This window comes from Lissotriton vulgaris, chromosome 4_1, assembly GCF_964263255.1.
Source record: "Lissotriton vulgaris chromosome 4_1, aLisVul1.2, whole genome shotgun sequence".
In the NCBI taxonomy this organism is placed as follows: domain Eukaryota; kingdom Metazoa; phylum Chordata; class Amphibia; order Caudata; family Salamandridae; genus Lissotriton; species Lissotriton vulgaris.
This window is the reverse complement of record NC_141691.1, coordinates 149,922,084-149,940,340: the sequence shown is the minus strand read 5'-3', so window position 1 is coordinate 149,940,340 and position 18,257 is coordinate 149,922,084. Positions and strand designations below refer to the sequence as shown.

General features: G+C 45.3%; 1 protein-coding gene across 3 annotated transcripts in view; it reads right to left on the bottom strand.

Moving 5' to 3' along the window:
- ATP7A (ATPase copper transporting alpha) overlaps positions 1–18,257 on the bottom strand; it is a 568,605-nt gene that overhangs the window by 99,932 nt on the left and 450,416 nt on the right. For all 3 annotated transcript variants that reach the window (XM_086918413.1, XM_086918412.1, XM_086918414.1), the window contains exons 15-17: positions 16,766–16,960; positions 8,282–8,464; positions 6,670–6,883 (exon numbers count right to left, since the gene is read on the bottom strand). In XM_086918413.1, coding sequence (XP_086774539.1) covers positions 6,670–6,883; positions 8,282–8,464; positions 16,766–16,960 — 592 coding nt within the window. The remainder of the gene's footprint in view (positions 1–6,669; positions 6,884–8,281; positions 8,465–16,765; positions 16,961–18,257) is intronic.

Below are 18,257 nucleotides of genomic sequence, written 5' to 3'. Positions count from 1 at the left end.
GGAGTTAGAGGCCTGGATGACCAGGCTCTCGGGGGTGGGGTGGGTGGACAGGAAGCAAGGGTCGCCCGGAGCCGGGCGGTGGCGCCTTGCCACGTTCCTATCTACAGGCAGACCTGTAGCGGGCTTGGACCAAGTGCCCAGAAGAACGTCCGACAAGGTCTCATTAAACAGCAGCAGAGGCTCAGCCGAGCTTGCCTGCGGTCTAAGGACCTCAGTGAGAAGGTTAGTCCTCAGGCTGCGACGGGGATCTCAAGGCCCAAGGCCTTGGCAGCCCGCGTCAGCACCACACTAAAGGCAGCCCCCTCATCCATAGCCACGGTAGATGGGGAGACAAAACCAGTGTTGGCGAGGTGTCCAAACCACTGGCCTCCCCTAGCTCACCTGTCCAGTCTTGAGAAGACTGTCACTCACGTGCCAGAGGGTCCTCAGACCCCTCCCAATCCTCCTCATCACCCATCTCCTGATACTCAGGGTCAAAGGATGGGGCCCGGTCATGGAAATCTCCCATTGGCGTCGAGCGACGCCGTTCCGGCGACGGACCCAAATCGAGGGTAGGACCAGGTACGACGTCGTTCTGGGACGGCGCCGGAGGCGACACCCTGGGGGTCGGCGCTGGCGAGGTCGTAAGGTCGACCGGCGACGACCCGGATCCAGAACCGGATCCAGCGGGGCACTGCGGCGTCGGGACCGTAGTCGCCGACGGCACCGGGGCCGAAGCACCCGACGACGCCGGGGCCAAAGCACCCGGCACTCTTGGGGACCCAGTCGGGCCGCTTGGCCCGAAGGCGCCGCGGAACCCGACGGAGGAGTGAGCGACCTCATGGCCTAGATGAAGGCGTCGATCTCCTCCGGTGTCGTGTTCTGCCCAGGGACCGGCAGGTATGGAGCAGGCCGCGACGCCTGCGGCTCCGGCGGAGTTGTGGGGGCGTTGTCGCCTGAACCCCAGACCGCGTCGCGCGAGCGTCGGGGGGAGTCAGAAGAGCGATGACGCCTCTTCGACTTCTTGTGCCTCTTACCTGAGGACTTCGAGCCCCGAAGACTGATGACGACTCCCGGAGCTGTGGTGATTCCGGCCCCGTGACCGGTCCCTCGACCTCCTTCCGGGCCGGGACCTCTAGCAGCATGGGGCGGACTGCTGGAGCGCGAGTCGCTTGTGGGACCGCTCCCGTCTAGCTTTGGACGTCAGGGCCCGGCAGTCGGAGCAGGACTTGTTGTCGTGGTCGGGGCCCAGACAGGTCAGACACCGGCGATGGGGGTCGGTAACCGACATCATTCGGTTGCAATCGACGCAGGGTTTGAACCCGGACATCCCTACCGGCACTGTCTGAGTCGTAGTGACTTCGAAAGATGATCAAAAAGGATCGAAAAAGTTAGTCAAAAATTGACTAAGGGTACAATTTTTTCCAGATCGGCGCTTGCTGGTGCGGAAAAAAGAAGAACTGACGTCTGCGCACGAGGGCGGCGTCTAAGTACTCCGGCGACGTCATCCCGACGGACGCGGAGCCGCAGACGACGCCTACCGACGCGCAATGGTACTGCTACGCAAAAGTTTCCGGATCCAGTCTGACGCCTGGAGATATTCTAAGGTAAGGAATTTAATACTAATACTAACCTGTTTCTTTCACATGTATACCAGCAGTAACCCCTAACTACAATGAAAGCCTATTTACAGATGGCCTGCCAATACACCTTACGACTTTCTTTCATCCCTTATGTGCCTGCTTTGAAATTTGTTTTTTCTTTCCACTATTGATTTTAATGTTAGCAGCTGGATTGAAGGTTGTATTATCCTCAGTCTTTACTCTAGGGTAGAGATTGGAGAGTTTAAATTTGCAGAGCTCAAATTCACAATCAGGGCGGCCTGGCTCTTCTGAGAGATAACCAACTAAATAGTATTAATGATGCTGACTTTAGAACGAAAACAAGAACCTGTTGGAATTCAAACCTAAGACCAACGAGTCAAACAAATATTTCTGCCATGGATGCAATAGTCTATTTGCCCCTAGGAACAAAGACCGAATGATAATCATGCACATATATTCTCATTTTGCAGACATTTTGTTGTGTTTTTGGGAGGTGCTAGGCGTGTTAGAGCATATAGTAATGGGTTTCGGTGTAACCAAATCATTTTGGCTCTCTGATCATTTTCTATAAAATGTAGATTGAGCAGGTTCCGTTCGCTTAATGAAGGAAGAGGTTAATGTTATTCCTTTTTTTTTTTTTGCAGAGTTTTATATAGCGCGAACTAGACCCGAACCGAATCGGGTATCAGAGCACTTTACATAGAACCAGTTACGTTACAGGAGGACACACATTCATTTTAGGCACGGGGAGATTAAGTAATTTGCCCAGAATCACAGGAGGTTTTGGCGTTGTTATTGAGACTCGAACCCAGATCCCCAGGTCCAAGAGGACGTGTCTGCATTATCTACTTAACATACCTTGATACAGGTTCCTTTCTCTACCATTTGGGACATCCCACCAGAGGTCACAACCTCGAAATGAGGAAAAAACAACAAGGGTAGCAGAAAAAGTTGAATTGACACCCTTCCAGGGTACATTGGCTTCATATTTTATAACTGTTTATATCTGGACACGTGGCCAAAATCAACTTCATCTACCCCCTGAATCCAGAGAGGGCTCTACCATTCTTAGGCCTAGATTCAAGAGCGGATTGACAGGGCCTTCTAAGGCAGGTCTGTGGCATCAACTACCCATTAACGAGCATTGATTTACGGCATCCCTCCTGTCCAGGTCTGCACCAATATTGACACTGGGCTCTCGCCTTCAATGCTTCTCATTGTTCCTGCTTGCTTTTGCATGCAGGAGCCTACCAGATACACAAAACTCAAACTCATTCTTCCTTAGGACTCCCTCATCCCTCTAAATAGCGCTTTCAAAAGCAAGCAGCACAGGCAAACCACATTTTATGCAGTAACTGCCTCTGCTAGTTGCCTCTGAGCATGAACATGCTTGCTTGAGGATCTAACCTAGTTTCTGCTAGCCTCTCCCAGACAGACCTTGTCTGTTCAAAATTGTAAAACTTTTACTCTTTAAATCCTTGAAAACATCTACCGGTTTTACACAGGCGAATGCCGAGGTGTTACAGCAATCCCTTGCCCTCACATGTAGCACATTAAATACAAACTCATATGCAGTATAAAGCAACTGCAACAAGTTGAGCAAGTGATATGGAGGAGGAACAGGACATTTCTAAATTCAGGTCTCACTCTCACATAACATAAAGACCTCCTTCAATAACCTCCCAAACAAATGAAATACAAATAACATAAAATGCTAACCGATTACACTAGTTTGCTAGGGAAAGTGATTATTAACCACTTCATCTACATGTAGGGATAGGTGATTATCTTCAAGGGTAAACAATCAAATACACTTCAGAAGAGCCTGCTTCTTGACACCTGCCTGGGTCAATGATGGGTCTGGCTAGTTGGTGACAGTATTACATATTTACTCCCGAGTTTGTGACAGCGTGAGGTTGCCTCTTGCTGCAACGTAAATAATGTTTGCTAACATGTAATGAAAGGGGCCCTCGGCAGTAACTCTGGAGTGGTGGCAGCAATTAGCAAAGTTTATTTATTTTATATAAAGGTCTTAAGATAGTGCTTTTATCACAATTTTCACAGTTTTCATGCTAAACAGATTCAAGGACACTGACTGCGTTGCCTTTGTGGGAGAGGAAGTGTGAGTAGTGAAGAAAATTGATGTAGGTGGGATTCCTCTCTGCACCCTCCCTGTCCTACTATAGTCATTCTTCCCCTGGCCCGCGTTAGTCCAAACTCATATCAGCGGGTTGAAATGATATAGGCATGTCTCAGACATCGTCCTTTAAACACGGCAGCTATAATAACTTCTTAAGGATAGCAATGCATCATATTTGGCTAAAGTGTGCCATTACTGACGGGTACTAACCTTATGGATATGTTCGAAGCTACATTCCAAAAGGATCCTTTAAGTCTAAATTGAAGCCCTTTTGTACGAGGTAAAAGCAAGCTAAAAATAGATGGATTGACACTGGAGCACAAAAGCAATAATCCAGTGTGAAACATTTAGTTAAATGACCCCATTATATTGTGGGAAATACCATATATGGGCACATCAAATGATTTTTTGATTGCGTCTGCAAAAGCTGAACTTTGGAAGCGTGAGGTAGCTTTTGTTTCTTATTCACCATCGGTGAGGAGTGATTACCCGCTTATAAACACTATTTTGGTATCTTAAAGAACTTTCACCAGGGCAAACGAGGCCTTTAATACCCCTGTAAAAGATGTTGGGTTCCTCAGGCTGCTTTCTCTTCAGTCTGCTGTCCAGCAAGATTCGAAATCCTTTCCAGCACAACAAAAGATCTGGCATGCAAAGGGGATTGTATATCTCTAGGACTAATGCTCGCGAGGCATCCAGTGATATGCGCTACATAAAAGAAAACTCCAGCACTTATGGAAAGTGCAGGAATATTTCAACGCAGAACCACGGTCTGCGGGTATTCCCAATGCCCTCACTGGCGGAAAATCTAGAAGTGGAGAAGTCAATACAAAGAGCGCACTGATTTTGATGACTGGGAGTAATGCTCAAGGAAGTAGGTTTTGTTTGAGGTTTTGGAGCAAGACGTTTACACAGGGATTCCACAAGGCTTTCCACGTTGAGTAGGAAGCTGGGATTTGTGAAATATTTTATTAAATGTGGTATCTGATCGTTTGAGATATTTTTGTTCTTTATCAACTTTACCCGATACTAGACAGACTATATAGTAAAGACCAATTGCCCTATTCATATTCCTTCCTTCTGCCAAGACGTGGGTCCCTTGATCCCAGGATGCTCGTTTCCGGTTCAGGGAAGAGGTGGCTTGGCAGTTCAGGCTGGACTGTTCCCATGAGGCACAGGGTCAAGTCTGATTTGCATATAGCTGGGTCTGAACTGAGGTGGCGAAGTGAGCTAAAGAATGATGATGGATTCAACCCAGATCTGTGACTGGGGATGAGTGTCTAAAAAGTTTCAGCGCTCCGTCCATCATCTCCTTGTGTTTGCTTTGTTTGCCCTAAGTTGGCAGGGTATGCCCAGACATGGGTCCCTTGCTCACAGTGCCACTGGATTCAAGCTAGCCTGGCTGATATGGGGTGTTACCCCTAAACCGGTTCCAGGATGCTGGTTTCTAATTCAGGGAAGACCTGGCTTGGCAGTTCGGGCTGGAAGGTTCCCATGAGGCACAGGGTCAAGACTGATTTGCATATAGCTGGGTCTGAACTGAGGTGGCGAAAGTGAGCTAAAGAACGATGATGGATTCAACCCAGATCTGTGGCTGGGGGTGAGTGCCAGAAAAGTTTCAGGGATCCGTCCATCATCTTCTTGTATTTGCTTTTTTCACCCTAAGTTGGCAGGGTATGCCCAGACGTGGGTCCCTTGATCACTTTGCCACTGGATTCAAGCTAGCCTGGCTGATGAAGGGTGTTACCCAGAAACCAGTCCTAGGATGCTTGTTTCCGGTTCAGGGAAGACCTGGCTTGGCAGTTCAGGCTGGACTGTTCCCATGAGGCACAGGGTCAAGACTGATTTGCATACTGCTGGGTCTGAACTGAGGTGGTGAAGTGAGCTATAGAATGATGATGAATTAAACCCAGATCCTTGACTGGGGTGAGTGTCTGAAAAGTTTCAGAGCTCCGTCCATCATCTCCTTGTGTTTGCATTGCAAGATCCATGCCATTAGCTGCATGGCAGCACTTTATGAAGAACCGGGAAAGCAAGGCATGGGTGGTTACAGGAAACACGCAAGAACGTTAACGTAATTTAAGCAATACACCAACTAAAAATGTAATAGGTTTTGATGATGGGTTGGTGCTTGGCACCTGGATGAAGGCTGGTCAAAGAAGGCAAGGAAATAATCTATCAACTGAGGGTGCTCTGATTGCCTTCTTATAGCATTGCAGACGGAGGAAATCTGAGTTGTGAAAGTAGATAATTCCAGAACATCGGTGCATAGCCGGACAATGCTATTTTCTCTTTCTCAAATTGTTTTATTAATCTTCCTTTTGGGTTCTCTGTATTTCTAACTTTGTGAAGGTAGTGTTGCCTGTTGCTTGGAGACCATACCTGATGAGGAGCTAGTCTATGGGGTAGTCTTTTCAGCAAATATATAGATTTGTACATCACATGGTATGATCAGAATTTGAGATGCTGCGATTGAGTAAGTAAACTGAGTAGTTCATGTTGGAGAGCTGGCTGAATTATTTCAATTGACTGGTGATCAGGACGGTGGCTGCATGCAGGAAACCAATAAATAAAAGGCCAGAGTGGTACATCGGAGTCTGACGACCAATACACATTTGCATCAATGTGGGACAAGACAAGGGCACGGAGAGGGTAAGCGAAACCGTTGATAAACAGCCATATTGAATTAAGCTAGAGATCTACCAGGTTGTCTGGTATTATTTTTACTTGGCCTTTGAAGGGCAGATTTACATCTATGTGGAAGTCTGGGGACTTGGCATGCAGGGTGAAAATGGTGAGAGAAGCCGCTAAGGTTCATATTGGAGAGAAAGTGTAAAGTTACAAATACCTGACTCTTCTACATAGCAATGTGTTTAAAAGATCACAGCCTGGGGTCCTGAATAACATTTGTTTTTTAAAACACGGTCTGAAGTTGTGTTAACTTACTTGGAATCTGGGGGTCAATGATCAAGGAATTTGGATATAGTTCCTCAGTCGGGCCATCAATGTGAATCAGGATTGCGTTTCTAGCATTCTTGATCTCTACGTCTGGGCTCGGTCTGTTGAGTAGTGCATCAATATTGTTGACTTTGCAACTGATTCCGCAGCCAGACACTGCCTGAAACTCTGTGCATGAGCCAAGGGTCTCCACATTCAGTGTCTATTCAAAGTTAAAAATAACAGAAAATATCATTAAATGCTGAGCATGCACCCTCCACCCATGTCCAAAACATCAAAGCAATAGTTTCTAATTGAAGGCATTGTTATGGATAATTCCGCTCACCTCTACTCTTTGAGATATACATGCACCATTATGTAGCCCTACATGCAATCACAGATGTGCACAGGCAACAGCCATACCATTATCAGTCTTTACTGCGAAACTAGGAGCCAGGGCAGAATGTGTTGGGAAATACCGTAATTTCTCCGCCATATAGTTTGTGTTTAAGTATTTCCTGAAAATTTATGATAGGTGTATATTTCACTGAATTCCTTACAAATAAGAATTCTCCTCTAACATTTTGAATTATCCCACCAGAGCAGATTTTGAATTTCTGTCATAGCTATGAGCTCTAATGCAAGCAAGAATAATTCCCCCACCCTTTGGCTCCCAGTGAGAAAGTAAAAGATATTTTAGAATTGGGTTGCAGGAGCCACTCACAACCGTCAGCCCTAGGTGGTTCGATCCATAGCACCTGCTGCACTAATCCAATTAGAGTAACAACTCTATATAAGCCTGGGCTTTGTGAAGCTGGTCTTGCGAGCAAATACAATCCTTCTGAATATTCCATTCAAGTTTCTGACCACGAAAACGACTGCCTTGAGAAATCAGTGGTTGACAAACGGATAGACAAAGACGAGGCAGAAAAATTGGCCTCATGTGCTTTTGACGGATTGTAAGTAAACTCCCAAAATATTAACCTTTCTCCAAAGGATCTATGAGTTTGCTATAGCCAGGCAGCCATGGATCAATACAGAACATAAGGCTAGCTTGCAATGTTCAATTTATCCGTTCAGCAGTTTTAATTTTCAATATGCCTTAGGGATGTTATTTCAAGCCAATTCATCTGAACTACGTCTTCATATTCTCATCACAACATAATTACTCCTGCTTAATATATTTCCAGGATGTGAAGAAACACTCCCATATTTAAGAGGCAGTGCTGAGGAAGCGACTTCTCCACAAGAAAAGGCATTTCTTCCAAAGGTGAAAAAACATTTTCTGGAACAGTGCACTAAAACCCTCTACTAAACCCACTTTGAAAACCTGAGAGGGTTAGGAGGCTAGGGACCTAGAAATCGATAAAAGATGTATGACCTCAAGGTTTAACATCTAGAATTCTGTACATTTCCCAAAACAATAGTAAATCCAGGAGCAATGCAGCCTGAAGTCTACTCACCTAGATTTACTCTTTGTGAACAAGCCCTTATGTATTTTTCAAAAAGGTGGATTCAAATCAATCCTTTTATGTTTCGGTGGTATTGGGGACTGACCAACCTCTTGTGTGTTCACCTTACTGATGATGCTGAAACAATCCAAGGCGTTAGTACTATTTACCTTCTTACAATACTTGGTAACTGCTGATCCGAGGGGATGCTCGCTGTTACTCTCTGCAGTCCCCACAATCGCCAGCAGCTTATTTGTGGGCATCCTATTCTTTTCCACCAGCACCTTCACTTGCATCACAACCGGGGTACCGTGGGTTATGGTACCAGTTTTATCGAACACCACTGTTCTCACCTGCAATTAGGTAAAAGTTGATTACTTCAACAGTTTTATTCCCATCACATCTCATATCAAAGTGGCATGGAACATATTCTTTGCTTTATCCTGCTCAGATTTGAAGAACTCTGTCATAAATGGCTTGGAGAATTCAAACAGTAGATCTACACACCCAGTCAAACTCATGAAGTGAGGAGTGTGCACATTTTAATTTTGTTGATTATTGTTAACATCAATGTCGTGTCTAAAAGTTATTGAACAGTCAGCTTCGTTTTGGCCTGTTTAGCACAATCAATACCACGTATTGTACATGTTTTGAAAGTAACAAATGTTGAGTGTGATTCACAACAGATCTTCTGGGCTGTACAAGAGAATGTTATTACTTTTTGGTAAATAGTTCTACACTTTACTGCAGACATTGCTTTTTAAAACAAGCAATCGCAATAAAGTTATTTGATATTCCTATTCCCTACCACTCCAGCCCCACTATATCACTCTGAAGAGCCCTAAGCAGCTTGCCCGTGTGGCAGCGGGTGAAAGGTCGCGTTCCACACGCACAATATATTGATCACCTAATAGTAACACCTGCCGAAATACACTCTAATGAACATGCAAACACGTAACTCCGTATCATATAACTGCAGCTCATGTAAAGCCATTTCAACAAAACACAGGCTTTTATAGGTTGGGCACATCGCATATTTATTAATTCCCACCACCAATCAAGCTGGTTTCCCACAAAAAGTAGGACGAGGAAAATGATCACTCTGTAGTTTGAGGATATTTGGAGACAAGTGTTTGATGGTGATATGAGGTACATTTCAACAGCACAGTAGTAGCATATGAAGGTAGCCAACTACCCACAAGAGTGTCACACAAACCACATAGTGTCACACAAACCACAGGATACCGGCAAACAAGAGCACAGTAATCCACAACGTCAGGAGTCTAAAGAAAATAATCAGAGAGGTAATACTAGGGAATAATGTAGCTTCGAACCCGACCGAACAAACACAACCTGAAGCAGTTTGATGCAACCGGTAATGTACACAGCTTTGCATATAATCCCGAACAGGAAATGAGAACTGAAATGCCCTGGAAGAAATGTGAAGCCATGAAAAGTTGGGGACAAAGCTTGGCTGCTATGTTGGATTGGGAAGAGGAAACCATCAGCATTGCCCCATCATGGTGCCTCGCATTCAATGGCATAGATGGCATTGTTTTCTTTACTGCCATTGCCCGCCTAGATAACAAGTTACTTACCTTTAGTAACGCCACACCTGATAAGCATGAAGCCTTATTGAGGTGGAATGACCAGTGTGCCAATCGCAGAACAGGAAGGATGGGAGGATCAGTAAGGAATCTGCCACGAGATAGTGTTTCTACCAGATAAGGCATTACTGAAGGTAAGTAACTTGTTCATCTCATACAGATTTCTAGCCGCAGATTCCTTAACTTAAAATAGATGCCAAAACAATCTCTACCTGGAGGTGGGTCTGCGAATCTGTGAGACCAAAAAGTCTCTAAGGACCAAACGGGTGAAATTTCCAGCCTCGATGATTTTCATTTGAAAGGACCACAAGGGACGGCCTTGTTTAATCGGGCATTATTGAAGTATTTTATGATTGGCTAACCATGTAGCCAACGAATAAGGACCGGGGAGGTGTGTCAGGCAAGGCCTTTTAATTGCATCACCGGAGTTGTTAGCCGCAATAAATATGGCAATATGCTGGGAGTGGATTTCCGGGCTCAAGGTAACATTAAACAATTTGTCTCAACACAATGACAGACAACATGAAAGAAAGTAACCTGTATGCCCCAATAAATTCACTTACTCAAGATACATTACAGAAGCCAACAGTGGCAAACGGCACAGCTGTTTTAAATAATTATAGTGTCCGAGTTTGTTTTCAAGTGAAAGACTTAACTAACTTTTTTCCCGAGATGGCTGTTAAGGTTCAAGAAAGTGGAATTTAATTCCGGACTTAAAAAAAAAAAGACACTTTCCGAAGTGGTGCAAAGCATTTGAAAATTAGATTTAATTAAACAACTAGTATTATTTCAGGCAGCAGTAATATTTACAAGAATATTCCTTGTTATTATGCCAATTATGAGATCTCACAAGTATCCTTGATAATAAGCTGGCTGGACACATTTTAAATGTCGCTGACCACTATGCTACTGCACGCCTTAAAATGAAGTAATATGCACATATTCATTTGTTTTCTGCCCAAGGAATTTACAGAGTACATTGTCTATGTTTACTGATCTTGCGAGCACAAAAGCAGCGTCAATATGGCGCCTTTCAGATTGAGAAAGACTGGTAACACAGCCGAAACACGTCTCAGAAATGCTTTTTAAACTGCCAGGTCATGGGAGGCCCAACACATTAAAGGAACGTGAAGCTATCAGCCCTCATGTGCGTGCCCTCTGTTCATTGCATAGTGAGTTGTGTGTATATATATATATATTATATGCAACATTTCTAGGGGTTTTTATTTTTAATACAAAAACATCTTTTTATCACACCCAACTATAACGTTTTTTAACGTGTGTGTGTGTGTGTATTTATACACATGTATATATATACATATATATATATATATATATATATATATATATATATATATATAAATAAAAGGTTAAATAACGTTATAGTTAGGTGTGATAAAAATATGTTTTTGTACTAAAAATAAAAACACTTAGAAATTCACTGAAAAAAATCAAAAGTAACATTAAAGTTAGGTGTCAGTGACAACATTAAGGTTTTGAAACAAAAAACACACAGAAATTCACCAGTTGTAGCTAATTAAAACTTGTGCCCCCACAATACACTGCACATCAACTCACATATTGCATCACTCATGACATATTCTATGACATCATTTATGACATCATTGATGACATCACGGATGGCAACATCCAATGAGTGCGTTTGTTTTAAAATTAACATAGTGGTGGGTAGGTCTCGTATTACTTTTCTAGCTAATTTTGTACAATTTGTGTCCAGCTAATGGGTGTGTTTACCAAAGTCATGGGTTCCTAATGCACCATAGATGTGTAGAGTTATTGAACACGTTCTAAATCTTTGTATTGAAGAGTAACTCTGTTTGCTGGTTTCCAGCAGGGCAACGATTCTACATACTAAGTTATTGTAAACAGCCGTTAGTTACTATACAGAATCGTCTCAGCATGACAATTTCTACTTAGCTTATAAGACTGTGTGCACCAGGTACTAATCTATGTACATGTGCATATTTTGCTTCAGAATATCTTCAGGATGTCTCCCAGGAAACGTGCCTCCCTGGATGGGACCAGAGATGATTTGTCTTTGTTTAAAGTGAGTCCTAGATTTTGAAACAGGTTTGTACATGCCTGAACCGCGCCTCGCGCAGCTCTCCTAAACGGGGCCTTCAGCAACCAGTCGTTCAGGTAAGGGAAGACTTGAAAATGATTCCTTCGCAAAAAAGCTGCTACTGGCGCCAGCACCTTCGTGAAGATCCTCGGGGCCGAGCGAAGCCCAAAGGGTAAAACCTTGAATTGAAAATGGCTCTTGGCTACTGTAAATCGTAGGAACCTTCAGTGCGCTGGGTGAATTGGTAAATGAAAGTACACATCGTCGAGATCGAGCGTGGCCATGAAATCCCCTGGATTGATCAGCCGCAGGATGTCTTGAAGAGAGACCATCCGGAAAGACAGGGAGATGAGATAGGTGTTGAGCTCCCTGAGATCTAAAATGGGGCGCCATTTCTCTAGCGTCTTCCTTACCAGGAAGAACCTGGAATAGAATCCTTGTCCTCTTTGGTCGGAGGGAACCGGCTCTATTTCCCCCTTCAGGAGCATTTGATGAGCTTTGAGCCGCAGAAGACGCTGCTGTTTTGATAGAATGGCTGCAGGGGGCTTGGATGGTGGGATTTGAGTGAATTCTAAGGAATGGCCCTTTTGAATGATCTTGAGCACCCAACGGTCCGATGTTATCTTAGACCAATTCTGAAGGTATTGGGATACCCTGCCTCCGACTGATGACTTCTTGGAGGAGGGTCCAGTAGGAAGAGCCAGGAGGCCGCTATTGTCGTTTGGACGTATCACGTCCCTGTCGAGCCTGCTTCCCTCTGTTGTTAGGCCTGGAGTAATTGGAGAATTGGCCCTGCCTCTGCTGATAAGGATGGCGGTATTGTTGCGAACCTGAGCCGTAGGATGAGTATCTCTGTTGTTTGTACTTTTACCTCTGGACCCTCTAAAAGGAGTCTTGCGGTACTGAAGCATACCCAAAGATCTGGCAGTCTCAGTGTCCTTCTTGATGTCTTGGAGAGTGTCGTCAATCAATTTCCCAAATAGTGCTTCTCCATCGAAAGGAAGATCCAGGACCTTATTTTGGATCTCAGGTCAAAACCAGGTCGGCTTCAACCACCCCTGGCGACGGAGGACTGCAGCCCCCGCCAGAGAACTAAACGCCATCGTGGCACTGTCCATGGCACAGTCAATGATCTCCATTGATGTAGCCTCCCCTTCCTGTAGGACCTTCTTTGCTTCTACTTTTGATTCTGGAGGAAGCTGATCCAGGAACAGTGCGACATCACACCATAGTTGGCGGTCATATCTGCCCAATATCGCTAGGGCATTAGCTGCCCACACCAGAAGACTCGCCATTGAAGAGAATCTATTCCCGGCATTGTCCAATCTCCTTCCTTGTCCGGAGGAGTTGTTAAAGGAGCAGAGGGGTTGCAGGATTTTCTCTGCGCCGCTTGAGAAATAACGGAGTCCGGTTTTGGGTGGCCCGTCAAGGCAGCTGGACCATCGTCAGGCGCGTTGTACTTTTTAACTAGACGCGGTAGTACAGGGACCACCGTCGCTGGATTTTTCATTGCCTTAAGGCCTTCATCCCACAGATGCGGCACTATTGGTATGGACCTTGTCGACCTCCTATAAGGTTCCTTGAAATCACACAAGAAACATTCAGAGGCCACCGCAGGCATTGCCAACTTGAATCTGCCAGTCACTCTTTCCATCAGCTGATGGACTCCTCCTATATCCGCTGGAGGGGAATCCACCGGATCCGGACACAGAGACGGAGGGTCCGGAATGATGTACTCATCCCATTCAGAAGCTTGATCAGCTCCATCGTCCGAATTATGATCCTCATCCGAGGAATAATCATGGGTGTCTGCAGGTCTGGAAGGCTCTTGTGGACTTGGTGCTTGTGGCTGAGGGGACACCTGAGCTGGTATCTCAGGAACAGCCGTTGAGGTAGGTGCCGGATAAGGAACGACTTGCGCAACTGGAGCCGGAGCAGGCTTTGCAGCTTTAGATTTGTAATCCTGCAGCATCCTGTGCAGGTCCTGCAGGAAAGAAGATGGAACCGAAACCATATCTTGACCTGAATATTGTTGTGGTTGGTCAGAATGATGATTATGATGATGATGATAATCACCTTCTTGGTCATACCCTCCTTCTGAATCCGTCTCCTGGCACTTGACCAGAAGTTGAGAAGGACTGTCAGCGTAGTCATACGAGTTCTGATCCTCCTCTTCTGACTCATTCTCATCAAACGGTACAAAAGGGGGTGGTAATGGACGGAGCATCTGAACCAATCAAACACTCACACCCAGTCAAAAGATCTGGGTTTAATCCATCACCGTTCTTTAGCCCACTCTGCCACCCCAGTTCAGACATGGCTATATGCAAATCAGTCTGACCCTGTGCCTCATGGGAACAGTTCAGCCCGAACTGCCAAGCCATGTCTTCCCTGGACCGGAAACAAGCTTCCGAGGACCGGTTTCTGGCATTCCAGCCGTCTTCAGCCCGGCTTGCTTGAATCCAGTGGCAAAGTGAGCAAGGGACTCACGTCTGAGCATACCCTGCCACACTTATGGCGGCCAAAAGCGGTACAAAAGGGGGTGGTAATGGACAGAGCATATGAACCAATCAAACACTCACACCCAGTCAAAAGATCTGGGTTTAATCCATCGCCGTTCTTTAGCCCACTCTGCCACCCCAGTTCAGACATGGCTATATGCAAATCAGTCTGACACTGTGCCTCATGGGAACAGTCCAGCCCGAACTGCCAAGCCATGCCTTCCCTGGTCCGGAAACAAGCTTCCGAGGACCGGCGTCTGGCATACCAGCCGTCTTCAGCTCGGCTTGCTTGAATCCAGTGGCAAAGTGAGCAAACCCTGCCACCCCCTTTTGTACCGTCATCCTCATCAAACAGCAGTGCTGGTGGCAAGGGTGTTACCCTCCTCGAAGAGGTCATCTCCGGTGTAATTCTGGTCACTGAAATAGTGATTCTCTTCTCCGATGCCAAAATCGTCGACGGTCGTGTCGACAATGGAACTGAAAATGCAGCCGTCGTTGGCTTCGTCGACGGAATATGCATCGTCGACACAGAAATACTCGACGACATGGTAGGCGTTGTCGCTGCCGTTGACAACGAGACTGTCGACACCCCGCCGTCGTTGTTGTCAATGTTGCCGTCGTCGAAGCACTCGTCGACGACACAGTCGTCGTCGCCACCGTCGACGAACTCGTCGTCGACGCCGCTGTCGTCATCGGCATCTTCATCGAAGATGCCGTTGTCGACGACTCCCTCGTCGACGCTCTTGTAGCTGTCGTCGACGATTCCATCCTCATTGACGATCCTGTCGTCGTCGATCATCCCGTCGATGAGTCTGTCGACGAAAACAGTTTCAGCTTAGGCTTCTTTTTCTTCGTGGACGGAGCCTCCGTCGACGACGCCTTCATCGACGCCGCCTTGGAACTTCTGTCACATTTTCCAGAAGATGGGGAAGAGGGTTTCTTGAAGGCTGGATCAGTCTTCAAACCCTTCGAAGGCGTAGATGGTCCTACCCTCTCCTTTTCACCATGGTGAGGAGATTCGCCTGGACCCTGGCTCTCAGACCCTCTGGGAGTCTTTTTTGAGGCCTTAGAAGTATGCTCCACAGAAGGAGAAGGGGAACCCCTACCCCTTTCGACTGACCTTCTTGTTGAAGACGCAGATGCAGCGTCCTCACTGTCGCTGGAGACAGTATCTTTCCTGGACTTCAACCTCTGGAGCCATGTCAGAAGCCTACCCTCACGGTCCCAGAGGGTCTTGGTTGAAAAGGTGCGGCAGATCTTACAGTCCGCAGCCTTGTGATCAGGATAGAGGCAATAGATGCAGTCTTTATGCTTTATGGGGTGAGGCTCTTCTGATTGGCTGATGCCTAAGTTTGGTCTCCTTTACAAAAAGAGGCATATATGCTACAAAAGGGAACGAGGCCTAGGCCTGTTTCTTTCTCTTTTGTACCTACTGCTATGTTATTTTTGTTTACGAGACTCCCATTCAGTCGACGGGGAATGATACAAAAGCATGGGAATCTATGAAAGTTCCAATACTGGGGCAAATACCCCTTAGGTGAGGCAGACATCCGCGACTCAGCTGCAGAAAGAGTAATCCTTGCAGGAGCTTTGTCCTGGACCTACCCTCCTCTATCAGCCTGTAGGACCTACAAACCCCAAAGATCACTCTTTCCGCAGCTGAGTCCCGGACCTCTGCCCCACCTAAGGAGTATTTCTTCCCAGAACCCTGGGTGGAATCAACCCTCGCTGCATCAAAGCAGGTGCAGTATTTCTAATTTTAGAGGGCACCCAATACTTAACGCTGGCCCCCATAACTTTACCATATAGGGTAGCTGTTATTATGGTGTCAAGGGACCCTTATATGATAAAAAAAATCCCTGGGTTCCCTTATACTCTTTTATATCACTACTGTTACCACCCTATCTCTGACCCCTCACGTGCATTCATCTTATGGCATTAACGGATCAAAAGATCTCTGCTAAAGAATCCACAGGCCCATCAGGCACTGCAGCGCCGGCTTGACGAGAAGCGTCCTATGATGACGCCTGGCTCTACCAGGTGCGTGAGGGCACTATGATCTGCCCACACGAATCCCCTTGATCTATGTGGTTAAGAGTTAAAATGGGTTATTTTAACATGCCATACTGCAGGTTTTACACTACAGCACTCAAGAGTGGTAGGCCTGAAGCAATGGTTTCCTTTTCACACTAGTTGATAGCAAAATAAGTGCTGCCGTCCACAATTGACATTTTAACTTTCCAAGCTTAGATGCATTTTCTTCAACACAATCTATGGCCTCACAATAAAGTTAGAGAAGTCAATCAGGGATTTACCAACTTCTACATGTTTTAGGGGTCAGAGCGCATATAATAGACAGCAGTGCTACAGTGTTTAGAGTGTGAAAGCCAGCAATAAAACTCAGCAAAAAATGTGGGCATTTTTCACAGTATTATTCTTATAAATAACAATCTCCATGCTTACCTTGTGTGCCATTTCCAAAGGCTCACCTCCTTTAATCAGGATGCCATTCTGAGCTCCAACCCCGGTGCCCACCATAACAGCTGTTGGGGTTGCCAGACCCAGTGAGCAGGGACACGCAATACACAGAACTGTAATTGCGGCTTGAAAAGCGAAGCGGATAATAACTTCTTCACGGGAGATGCTCTTGTTGTAGCCCTTTGACAAAGAGGAAAAGGGGTTTCAGTAATATGAAAAACTTAAATTAAACACTGAAAACAGAGCCGAGTAGTGTGGCTGCAATATTCACTAAGAGGTTCTCAAACAATTACTCTTCACACCCAAGGTGATCCAGCCATTACTATAAAACAAAAGTGCCTACAACGAAATTCCTCTGTGTGTCTGCATTTAATATTCGTATTGCAGAAATGGAAAATGTACTGGCTACTACCGTGAAAGCAGATTGTGTACATAGGCCTTCGTACCATTGATTAAGTGGGCCTCCACTATTTGATAGCAACTTTCAGGCAATCTGCACAAGAATCTTAAAAACATTTAGATTATGCATGTAGAACCTGCTTTAACTACTGTACCAAATCTCAACTTGTCATTACTCAAGCTTTCTGCCTCCATTCCATCACCTTACCAATTTCATCTTGTCCAACCCATTTACTTACATCCGTTATTGCTCCTACAATTGACAAGAACAGACGATCACAGACTATGAAGCACACAAGACTAGAAGTAGTGGTGCTATGGTCCAGTTTTCACACATCCTAATATTTCTGACTCTGGAGTTCAGCAATAGTAAGAGCCCCACCTCAGTTTTCACCTTGAAAGGTCAAATGATGATAAATATTTCATAGTTTGTGCGCTTGCCCCAGAGATATTAGGTCCCTATTACAAGATTACCTACACAACAGGACAGAGCGCGAGACGTCCACCGCCATGGAAAAGGAGGAGGTTATAACTGAGGAAATTACAGAGACAGTGGGTTGAGGGTCCCCTTGCCACTGTTTGGAGGGTCTGTGCGCACACACTCACTTGAATCGAGGTATGCTAAGAAATGAAATCAGCAATCATACCACCCTTCCTACTGCTTACTCTACTATCCTAACATCCTTGCTGTGGTGTGTTTTCCTATCCTATACCCTTTTAATTCCTTTCAAATATTGACTTGCAGTACAACGTAAGATATATTGATGATGTTCATGCAGAAATAACATATAAATACCCTGTATTGCTATCGGTGAGCATTGTTTTTTTATTTTTGTTTTGCCTCATAAAATTAAATAACAAAAATTAAAAAAAGAAATGTATAGCTAGATGGAGAGTAAGAAAAGAGACACTGGAAAGTTATGGATACCACACGACTCAGGTTTGCAAATTTAAATGTAAGTAACTACATTTTCTTTGTCTTGAGCAATGTACAAGACTTCATCCTTTGTATTGAGTGCAACAGCAGTGCGGAGAATGTGAAATAGAAAAGCATGAAGTAAACTAAGACAACAGAACT